General features: G+C 40.7%; 1 protein-coding gene across 1 annotated transcript; it reads left to right on the top strand.

The window, feature by feature from the left end:
- The first annotated feature begins 714 nt into the window (after positions 1-714).
- Positions 715-11,904, top strand: casp8ap2 (caspase 8 associated protein 2). The gene is made up of 4 exons (XM_052052136.1): positions 715-739; positions 1,643-4,286; positions 4,989-5,088; positions 10,614-11,904. Exons 1-4 carry the CDS (start codon positions 730-732, stop codon positions 10,674-10,676), a joined length of 2,817 nt encoding a protein of 938 aa, XP_051908096.1. The 5' UTR covers positions 715-729; the 3' UTR covers positions 10,677-11,904.
- The last annotated feature ends 196 nt before the right edge of the window (positions 11,905-12,100 follow it).

Here is a 12,100-nt window from a genome sequence, read left to right as displayed (position 1 = left end):
ACAGAAGAAATTGTTCCACCAAAAAATTCTTGCGAGGTCACTGTCTCACCGAAGAAAAAGTCTTCCGAAAAAACGCCTGCAAAAAATATTGAGCCTTCCAGTTCAATGCCATTGCTTCATGATGAGGACTCCATGATGCGTATGCTTTGCCATCTAAAGAGAATCCCAGATGCAATCAGCCCTTTGAGGAGTCCAATCCACCTAATGAAGACAAGCCACCACCGTGTTCTTGGAAAGCCTGGGCATGTCAAAAGCCTACAAAAAGGTAACATAGGTATTCATGATATATTTTTCTCTGTGTTGTTCTCAAGAATCAAAGCATGGATGGTTTGGTGACCTGCTGTGATATGCTCACATTGTTAAGGATGAGCAAAAATATCTTGGTCATTCCACGGAATCTGTGCCATTTGTCTTCTTTTCCCCACTCTAAATGTGATAATGGAGATCTTGGAACGAGTCAAAATGTGTATCAGGGGTACCGCACACAACGTGATGCTTCCAAATACGAGTAGAACCCGAACATTCGAGAAAAAAAATGACAGTTGGCCACACATGACTCTATTAGGCAATTTAGCTTCTCGCAATGTGAACTGTATTGTGTTCTGACGGTTCTTCTTATAAAATATCTTATACTGTGCCACTTTTTTTAATCCATAAAAAGATGGACTATCATTCAAGGAAGACACGATTTGATACAGAAAGAGGCCATTTTGGGACAAAAATTGGGATATGTTGAAAGGTGGGCATCGCTCCCAATTTATACGTAACCAGCCCAGTGCGTACGCTGCTTGTGCATATTTTCGCCACAAACGTCGCTATTTAGTACATATTGGGTAAGAATTGTTGTTAAACGCATCACTTATTTTATGTATTTCTTTTGTTTGGTGTCACAAGGTGAGTGGCTATGTCCTGGTCATTTATAACCCGGAAATTTAATTTTCGCCCGTATCGAAAGCGAGACCGCAGGAGAAAGAAAATAAGCGGCAGTCAAATAGGACTACATGTTCAACATATTCTTGACGCGCAAAAGCACGATGACAGCCTTGATCTGAGTGCAACAGGGTTCCCACGGGTCCTTAAAGTTCATAAAAATCCATAAAAGAAGTTGTCAAATTATGTTCTTAATTTTCAGGGAAAGCTTTTACAATCAATAAAATTCTTAGAAATTTAATATTTTCTAAATTAAAATTTTTCTTAGTGTACTTTAAGACTGAATTCAAGTTTACAGGTAGGAAAATGAAAAATTGACATACAGTATGTCAAATAAAGGCTTAGCTGATTGCCCCTAAAAATAAAGATGTGCTCTTGCTTTGGCGGCAATGATTTGAACACCAGCTCAGTGATATGTGACTTTCTGTTCAGCCCGCATATCTCTGAACGGGCATTAAATCCACCATGAATCCCCCGCTGAATGGAGAAAAAGTCCTTTAAAATGCCCAATTAGACCTCAAAGGTCCTCACACCGCTAATGTGCACCCCTAAAAAATAGCTAATCGCCACTCTTTTCTTTTCACTGTATAGTGAGGATTGTGATGTTAAAAATTATTTGACATTTTTGTCTTGAGCTGTCTTGTATTTTTGATGATCCTGTAACCTATTAACGCCTCCTAATCAGTTATTGTGTTCTCTCTCGTGTGTGCAGAGTTCTCAAATACAGCTGATGATGCCAACGCAAAGAAAGTGGATTTAAACAAAGAAAACAAATATCCAGGATGTCCTTTAAAACATGACAAGCAGGACACGGATGACAAATTATCAGAAATGCCTTCAAATCCTTCTGACACCGAACTTGAGGAAGCTGGCATTTCAAGTGGAAGTGAAGAGGCACAATCATCCCTCAATTCTGGCAAAAGAGTGAAAGTGGAAGAAAAGCTAAGAAATAAAGCAAATCTATGGAAAAGGAAATCTGAAGCAACGTCTCTGGCTTCAAAAGAAAAGACTACAATAGAGAGTGTGTCAACACAAAGTTCCGGGAATAAAACAACTTGCCCAAAATCAGCCAATGCTTCTTTTTCAACAATAGAAGAAGTCATGGAAATGTTCACATCACTTCGGTCGGAAATCCGGAAAAAATATATGAAGCTTCACAAAACCTTTCCAAAGAAGATTTTCTTCGGTGTGATGGAGCATTCAAGGGAGTCACTGATGCAATTTGTGGATGGAGCCCATTTTGGTCAAATATGCTGTCAGGCAGTCGAGCTGAAATCAAAGCTAAAAATATTAATTGTCTCTGTGTTCAACAAAGTAGCAGACAACGGTATTGTAAAACGCATCTTTGACCAACAAGCTGTTGATCTGAAGCAAAAGTTGTGGGCCTTTGTCGATGATCAAGTTGAGTTCTTACTCAAGGACGTTTACATGACATTGAAGAGCCTGTGTAGACCAGCAAAAACCTTGCCTGAAGAAAATATGTCAAGTGACACTGAAAGACTTTTGAGATTGCCTCGTAAGAAAACGCAGACTCACAAAGATACAAAAGGTGCTCTAAGCTCTGTGAAACACAGCAAACCACATGCTGCTCCTCATCAAACAGGTCTTGGTAGCAGAGGCAAAGATATAAGGATTAGTCCCACTGGGAAGGAAAAAAGGCATGGTCATAAACCTAATTATGGCAATATCGATCGAGGAGTTGACTGTACTCCTCAAAAATCTCCGGTTTCAGAGAAACATAAAATGGCCTCTTTGGTAGCCTCACAAAGCACATCCGTGCTTGAAAAAAGTGACTTTGAGCTTCTCACAGAGCAGCAAGCTACCAGTTTAACATTCAACCTGGTAAGAGATTCTCAAATGGGAGAAATATTTAAGTGCCTCCTGCAAGGATCAGACCTACTTGAAACCAATGCAATGAGTGCAGAGGGCACATCATGGGCTCTTTGTACGCCAAAGAAGAATGGAGAAAGACTCATCAGCATTACAACTCCAAATAAATTTGAATCTCCATCGAAATTTCTTTCTCCAACCAAATTTGATACACCCTCGAAACTGATTGCGACGTGGTCTAGCATTTTACCTCGGGACATGTCACCCCCGTCCAGAAATCGGGACAGACCAAATCCGGCTTTATTTGATGAAAGTTGCTTGTTAGAGGTTCCATCGGAGAATCAAGCAACACTGCACTCCAGCTGTTTGTCGCAGAGAAATTATTCGATTCTAGCTGAAGATCTGGCAGTTTCTCTTACTATTCCATCACCTCTCAAGTCTGACAGCCACCTCAGCTTTCTCCAACCCTCCGGGTTACATATTGTATCCACCCCGGACAGCGTCATAAGTGCTCACATTAGTGAGGATGCTCTGCTCGATGGTGAAGATGCTACTGAACAAAACATTCACCTCGCCCTTGACACAGACAACTCCAGCCTGGGATCAAGCAACAGTGTGGCCTCAGAGGCAGCTCTCAATACTTTTGTGTTGAAGCCTGAATTGCCCATGCAGGCGCTCGTGATGGAGAAGTCCAATGATCATTTCATTGTAAAGATCCGTCAAGGGAATATACAGACGGGTCTGAACGTCCCCACAGATGAGACCTTAGTACAAACACGAACAGAAGAAGCCCATCGAGGAGAAGCTATGGCCGCTCGGAAAAGACGAGGCAAATATTTGTTCAACGAGATGCATAAATATGCTCATCCATGCAGTCTCTCTGACCTTTCTGAGGACCCTGTAACATGCCGCGGTGTGTCAAATGAAATTGGCTTTACTGAAGATCATTTCAGGCTAAAAAAACAGGATTTAAACAATGGCGAGTCTCCAAAAGCTACTTTTAAAATCGCTACGTACAAGGAAACTTTTCTTGAGAACACTCTTGGTGTTAAACTCATGAAGGATGAAAACCCAAATCCAACATTCGATATGGAGAAACGCAGTCCAGATCCCTTCTGTCCTTCAGAAACTAATCCTCCTAAATCACAGAACAGCACCAGTCCTTCCACGCGTACTGAGCAAGGCAATAGTGAAAGCTCAGAAATAATTCAGACGAGCCAAGAAATGTCAAAGTGTTCATACATGCAGAGCGAAATTGAGACATCAAAGTCAGACAGAATTGCAGATGACACAAGTACAGCCACGGGAAAAGCCAAAAAGGATTGCCCGAAAAGTAAAAAACGGAAAAAGCACCAAGAGCAGTCAAAAGCAAAGCGTCCAAGAAAGGATGAAGAGAACACGATGGAAGACAATGCCTTCAGCTCCAAAACTGATGTTAAATCAAAATCCTTACCTTCATCCCCACATGCTTTGTCTGCCAGGAATGTCATCAAGAAAAGAGGAGCTTTGGTGATGACGTGGACCAGGTCAGTACCTGATATAATCTGCCAAAATTGTAGAAATGGTCACAGAGAATTGTAAGGCTACCGTTGTGTGATTTAAAGTAATCCAGAGCTGCCAAATGAAAGAAATTTACTTCCAGAACCATTGAGCAGAACATCTAGTTTGTTTCCTTGGAAGGCCAGCGTATTTTTGTTTAGAATCTCTTCAGAAATTTATTTTTTTCATGTCCTGTGAAGGAGGAGACGACAAAGTTAACATTCATACATGAGGTAGAGCGGAATAATCCACATAATGATTACTCAATTCATATTAGATATTAATTGTGACACATTTTCGTCTGTGTATCACGTAAAACCTATTTAATAATTTGAGCTTTTATTAACGTGAGTGATTCTAAGATCCGTGTTTTCCGATATCCGGCACAATCCATGTTTCAGGCGTTACGAGATAGCGGTCAGTGATTTCATAACAAAATATGCATAATCGCTAACAGTTGGCAGCTCTGTTGATCTGATTGAATAAATCTGCATTCATTTATATACTGTTTGTTTTCAAAATGTTGACAAATGCACAGTGATTACACCGACAAGCATTTACGATGCTGATAAGGACTTTTGAGAGGGGTGAACATTGGGCAACATTTCTAATATAAAAGGCAAAAAGGTAAGTATGCCAATGAAAAAGTTTGTCCATGGCTAATTTTTTTTTCCCGTATGACATTCCAGAGATGAAGATCGAGCCATACTCGTTGATCTGAAAACAAAAGGTGCTTCACGCAAAACGTTTGCTGCCTTGTCAGATAAACTTAAGAAACCATCAGAACAGGTATGTTGAATTTGTCCTGACGGTGCTAAAAAGTTGCAGTCACTGGCAGACAAATATGCTTTGTATACTCAAATTATGTGATACAATAATCCCTCGTTCATCGCGGGGGTTACGTTCCAAAAAGAACCCGTGTTAAGTGAAATCCGTGAAGTAGTTTTTACAATTATTACATACACAATACAATGCCGTATTGAATGAAACAAAAGATCAAACCTTATTTTCAGGCCCAACCATTTAAATAAAAACAAAAGGTTTCTTCCAAACAACTGACAGTTTATTTTTATATACCGTAATTTTCGGACTATGGAGCGCACCTGATTATAAGCCGCACCCCACGACATTTTTGAAGGAAAACCAGTTTGTACACACATAAGCCGCACTTGTCCATAAGCCGCAGGTGCCCACGTTCTAACATGAGATGTTTACAAAGAAAGACGGTATACAGAGAGAGTTTAAAAAGTTTTAAAAACGTACCTTAATTTTTCTTTCCAAATAGTGCCTGTTACGCGGCAGCACCACGGCAGTAAAACAGCACTAACAGGGCGAGTTAAAAAAAAAAATCAACATAAGTCACTGTTAGCTGTCGAGTACCATATTTTCACGACTATTCGACGCATCGTACTAATGGCCGCAGTCTCATTAATCGGTGACATTTCTGTATTTTACACATACACAGGACGCATCGTACTAATGGCCGCAGTTTTACAGTGGTAAAACATACGCCAGCTTAAACATGCGGCATGCATGCGCGCACTCTAACACGTTAGCTTGAAGCATACGGTAGCATGCCAAGACATACAGATAAGATAAAAACACGTTTTTAAAAAGGCAACGAAAGCAGAACTGAGTTCGGGTGTATTTTATTTAGCCATCATACAATGTTCTCATGTTTATCGATCAATCATCACCCAGAAATCCATCAAAGTCCTCATCCTCTGTATCAGAAGAAGAGGACTGCACATCTCAGTTGTCATTGAATGCATCACATGCTAGTGTGAGTTGCTACGCATTGCCGAGCGTAAAGAAGGAGTAGCAACAGCAAAGTCAACATTTCTCTCGTGTGAAGCTTTCCCACATTTGAAAGTAAAGAACAGAGCGAAACATGGTGGCAGCGCGTGTGCGTGTAGAAAGAATTGAACAATTGTGCAAGTACCGTAGTCCATCAAAAACGCCGCGTTCCCTCTCGTTGTTGCGTATTGTGGCGTAACTCGCCAAGTGCTGCCTCTCACTCTTTGTAAAGTTGTTTGCCACGATCATCCATTGTTCCCATGCCGTTTGCAACTTTACTTTGAACGCCCGGTTGATGCCAATGTCCAGCGGTTGGAGTTCTTTAGTCAACCCTCCGGGAATAACGGCAAGCTCAGAGTTCATTTGCTTGACTTGTTTTTTTCACCGCTTCTGTGAGATGGGCATGCATGCCAAAAGCATAACCGGTGGCTTTACGTTTGAAATGAGCTTCGTAGGCATGCCTTTTTGTCGAATTTATTTTCAGGGGTTCTTAGAAACCAAAACCGGAGTTGTTTTGCAACAATGCACATTGCCACACTCTATACAAGTGTTGGTACTGGCTTGAGGCGTCCACTTACACGCCCACCCTTCACCATTGGCGGACTAGCTTGCCTGTCCTCTCTCTCCCTCTCTCTCCCTCTCTCTCCCTCTCCATATATGTATATATACACGCCCACCCTTCCCTGATTGGCCGACTTCTTTCCTGCATGCCTGGCCACAGTCACTTCCGCCTTTTCTCTATATAAACAGCGTGTCGGCTGTCAGTCAGATTTTGGAACTCGGCGCATATAAAGGACGCTCCGCACCATAAGGCGTCCTGTCCATTTTGGAGAAAATTTAAGACTTTTAATGGCGCCTTATAGTCGTGAAAATACGGTAATCGCCTGCCATCAAACTCGGTCAAACATTCCTTCATTAGGCTTTCTGACATCCACGATTTCGTGTCAACTTTCACGACAACTTTCACGACAAGGTTTTTTTGGTGGGGGGGGCATAGTAATCCTTGTGTGACAGTTGATCGCATCTTCCTCGACACGTATATATCAACTCTCACTCTCACCTTTTATGCTCCAGCGCTCCCTGGCGGTCATTAGAAAAATCGTTACATAAGCTGCAGAGTTGAAAGCGTGTGACAAAAGTCACGGCTTATAGTCCGGAAATTACGAAATAGGTTGCACGGAGTGGGGGGCAGTCATGTGTTGGGTTGGTAGGGTTGGGGGCGAGGGCATCAAATCAAGCATTTGGCCCTGGGCATCAAATGACTTTCACACGCTCCCGGTTGCCAATATTGACACTTTTCACAACTAAACGGTGGGTCACCGCAAATGGTGAGCTGATGTTGGTGTACTGTATGTGTTTTCTATACCAAGCGGGCATGTGTTCTCATCTACAGCAATAGACATTATTGTTTCCACCAATGTTCAGGCATATTGCCGCCATAATTAGAAATGATAAGCTTCTGAAAATAACTGTTTTTGAGTTCATTGTGTACCTGCTGCCAATCAAAACTTGGTTCCCAAGTTGTTCTGCTTTTGTCGATTTTCACAGCAGCTTTGCCTATCAATTTAAGCAACATTTCACGTTTACACTCATTTACACTCAGGTGCAAATGTATTATATTTTTCATTATAAAATAAAGCTCTTCTTGTCTGTAACCTAAACTACCTTAAAAAGAAAATGTTTTTTTTAATATTTCCGTATTTTCACGACTATTCGACGCACCGTACGGTTGGGCGCAGTCTCATTAATGGGTGACATTTCTGTATTTTACACATAGACAAACCGCACTGTATTAATGGGCGCAGTTTTACAGTGGTAAAACATACACCAGCTTAAACATACGGCATGCATGCGGGCACGCTAACACGTTAGCTTGAAGCATACAGTAGCATGCCAAGACATACAGATACAAGCTAAAAACACGTTTTTAAAAAGGCAACGAAAGCAGAACTAAGTTCGGGTGTATTTTATTTAGCCATCATACAATGTTCTAACGTTTTTCGATCAATCATCACCCAGAAATCCATCAAAGTCCTCATCCTCTGTATCAGAAGCGGAGGACTGCACATCCTAGTTGTCATTGAACGCATCATGTGCTAAAGTGTGAATTGCTACGCATTCCCGAGCAGAAAGAAGGAGCAGCAAAGTCAACATTTCTCTCGTGTGAAGCTTTCCCACATTTGAAAGTAAAGAACAGAGCGAAACATGGTGGCAGCGTGTGTGTGTGTAGAACGAATTGAACAATTGTGCAAGTACCGTAATCCATCAAAAATGCAGCGTTCGTTGTCAGAGTCACTCTCATTGCCATGCGGCTCCACAGAAATGATGCCGGCTTTGCCAAAAACTCGAACAACAGTGCAAGCAGACACGTTCGTCCAAGCAGCCACAATCCATTTGCAAATTGTGGCGTAACTCGCCCAGCGCTGCCTCTCACTCTTTGTAAAGTTGTGTTTGCCATCGATCATCCATTGTTCCCATACCGTTCGCAACTTTACTTTGAACGCCCGGTTGATGCCAATGTCCAGCGGTTGGAGTTCTTTAGTCAAGCCTCCGGGAATAACGGCAAGCTCAGAGTTCATTTGCTTGACTTTTTCACCGCTGCTGTGAGATGGGCACGCATGCCAAAAGCATAACCGATGGCTTGAAGTTTGAACTGAGCTTCGTAGGTGTGTCTCTTTGTCGAATTTATTCGGGGTTTCTTAGAAACCAAAACTGGAGTTGTTTTGCAACAATGCACATTGCCACACTCTATACAGGTGTTGGTACCTGCTTGCGACATCCCTTTAGCGTCCAGTTACACACCCACCCTTCACCCATTGGCGGACTACTCCCCAGCATGCCTGTCCTCTCTCTCTCTGTCTCTCTCTCTCTCTCTCTCTCTCTCTCTCTCTATCTCTCTCTCTATCTCTCTCTCTATCTCTCTCTCTCTCTATCTCTCTCTCTCTCTCTCTCTCTCTCTCTCTCTCTCTCTCCGTATATATACACGCCCACCCTTCACCGATTGGCCAACTTCTTTCCCGCATGCCTGGCCACAGTCACTTCCGCCTTTTCTCTATATAAACAGCATGTCGGATGTCAGTCAGATTTTGGAACTCAGCGCATACAAAAGACGCTCCACACCATAAGTCCATTTTGGTGAAAATTTAAGACTTTTAATGGTGCCTTATAGTCGTGAAAATACGGTACACATTTGATATGAATACTGGTTAAAAATAATCATGTGAGAAATTCATTGTAAAGTTCATTTTTTAAAAAATGTAGAAAGTTGATAGAATTACAATTTGTTGAGAAGCTCAAACAATTTCTATCCAAAAATGACTGGTTAGCTTCATAGCTGATCCATTTAAGGCAGGGGTTGTTCCTTTGTTTTGGTCTAAAGAAGCACAAGAACATTAGGGAACTGTTGAAATTTAATGAACAGATCTTTTACAAAACATTTCATGAAGCACCTTAGATTTTCTTAGACAAATGTGCAATTTACTTTTATTATTCACATATATGCATTGCAACTGATCCCACTGATTGTACAAAGGCACAAAACTTCAACAAGTATTGGTCTTGAAAAATATAGTAATGCACTTTAAGAATGAACGAGATTGATAAAGAAACATGTGCATATAAAATCGAAATTTAATCCCTGCCTATACCTTACAAACTGAGAGTGCTATTAAATGTGTAAAGAATAAAGTATTCACATGTCTTTGATAGCGTCCGTGGTATTGGGTCTTTCTCAGTGACAGATTGAGACTGCTTTAGTCTTCTTCTCTGATCAAAACAATGTGTCCCCTCGCGGCTACTCCATAGATTGCGCCTTATTAAAAATATTCATTCCTTGTCTTTTATGCATTTTCACTTTTAAATTATCCTGCGGGCCAGATTGAACCTACTTGGGGGCCGGTTCCGGCCCGCGGGTCGTATGTTTGACACCCCTGATTTAAGGGGTGTCGAAACTTTTTTAAGGGCCAAAATAAATAATAAAAGGATGCAAAGGCCATAATATTTGTTTTTATATCAACAATATAGTTTATTATAATAATTTCTCCAAGAACCTCAAGGCAGTCGCTGCTCAGGCCCGTATAATAATGATAAGAAAAACGAGAAGAATTTTGACAAAATCATCGAGATCTTGCAGCGGTCGCTGCTTGGGCCTAAATTCAGACATGTATTTTCTATAGCCAGTCGGTGGTGCTACAACTCAGATGAAAAATTACCTGTCTTCTGAGCTGTCTTCACCCCTTGAGATGTGTGAAATTTGGCAAGATATGTTCATCTGTGCCAATTTACTGGGTCAAGTTGTTTGCCTTCATCTCTTGGAATGTAAGGCATATGTCTTTATTACTTCCCTGTCCAGCTCTGCAAGTGTCCACTTCAGTATGATACCGTGTATGGCATATTACCATTTATAAAAGTCGTATTGTATATTTGGAAACTAAATAACCAGGTGTTCAATTACTTTTTTATTGTGTTTATGTTGAAAAATTAAATGTTATAATGTTTACTGTGTTTCTCCCTCCCAGGTTGCTCAGAGATTTTACCAGTTGATGAAGCTCTTCAAGAAGCACGGGAATATGAATGCCTGATCACACCCAAAGTCGTTTGCATTTGAATTGTTTTCCTGTGACTACATTTTGAGAAGGTTTTAATACACAAGAGTCACTGAAGTATACCAATGATATACAGCTATGGAATAAAATTTGAGACCACCCTTATTTTTTCAGTTTCCCGTTCTTTGTAATAACTAAAAGTACATTTCTTTGGACCATTCTGGTCATGAGTACAAAAACAACCCGTAAGAGCTGAATTTAAGACCTGATAGAGATATTTTCCAAAGGTTTACTTGATAATCCCCACAATTACCATATTGTTATATAATTTGGTCATCCGTGTTTTTTTTTTTTTTTTTTTTTTTTTGTGGCATTTCTTACATGATACACTTTTAAGTGGCGCCAGATGTTAAAATGAACAAGAAGTTGAAGGAAACATGGCAGTCTCACTATTATTTTTCCATGGCTTTATATACAGTACAAGTTGTAGATGTTATGTATCGGTCACCAACATGTTGAATTGTCACTAAATTCCTGTCGTTCTCCTGAAAGGCCTGACCATCCTGACAACTATTGTCAGCGTTTATAGTATATTCCTGGCATTGGAACTGAATCCCCGTACCTCAAAATTCTGCACTTTTTAGGGAGACCCAAAACATGGCATATGTGCTCAAGCGTTAACATGGCATCGTCAAAGAGAGCCAGCCGTCTTAAGGTGAACAATTTGCAAAAATAACTCGCACATGTGGACCGACTGTCGAGATTTGTGGGGGAAAAAAAATTAAAAACCCCTCATGACATTTACTAAATTGTGACAGGAGGTTTTGGTACGATGCCAGCAATATTCTGTTTAATGTATGTAAACAGCCAGTTTTTCAATTAAAAGGCGTATATTGGCACTTATATAGAATGTAGCTGTTTTTGAATTCCAGGAGTGATCAAAATGATTAACACTTGCAATCAAATGTGAAATATCCACCTCATAACGTGTTTTGGTCATCTTTTTGCAATGCATCAGGAACTATTGCTGGGGGGGAGGGGAGGGGGGGGGGGGGGGAATTGTAGTGGTTTTGTACTAGCCTGTTTAGGACGGCTTATAAAGATTTCTCGCCTTCCTTTGACTATTAGGATACGTTTAACCATATCTGAAGAAAATGTAAATCTGAAAAAAATATATTGTAATTTTTGTAAGAAAGGCCTGTTTTTTAGGCTGTTATGTACAGGAGAAAATCAATACATCAATACATTTTTTATTTCAACATAAGCACAATGGTGTTTTGTTGGCTCAAAATGGATGGATGGGTATCGCATACAAAAAAGCCCTCCTCTTGTTTCATATCAAAATGTTGAATTCAATGTTGTGAATAATTGTATTTATTTTTGTGCCTCTGTACAAATCAAATTCTAGTTGTATAAGAGCACCGTTAGTGTTACGATACGCATCTGTTGCCACGGTTGTT

This window comes from Hippocampus zosterae, chromosome 19, assembly GCF_025434085.1.
Source record: "Hippocampus zosterae strain Florida chromosome 19, ASM2543408v3, whole genome shotgun sequence".
NCBI classification, from domain to species: Eukaryota; Metazoa; Chordata; class Actinopteri; order Syngnathiformes; family Syngnathidae; genus Hippocampus; species Hippocampus zosterae.
Note: the sequence above shows the minus strand (reverse complement) of the source record. Positions and strands in the feature narration are given on the sequence as shown.

Excerpts from the sequence above, each read along its gene's own strand:
- casp8ap2 (XM_052052136.1), top strand. Across the intron at positions 4,287-4,988 it reads TTGGTGATGACGTGGACCAG|AGATGAAGATCGAGCCATAC; the intron begins GTCAGTACCTGA and ends ATGACATTCCAG. Across the intron at positions 5,089-10,613 it reads TTAAGAAACCATCAGAACAG|GTTGCTCAGAGATTTTACCA; the intron begins GTATGTTGAATT and ends TCTCCCTCCCAG.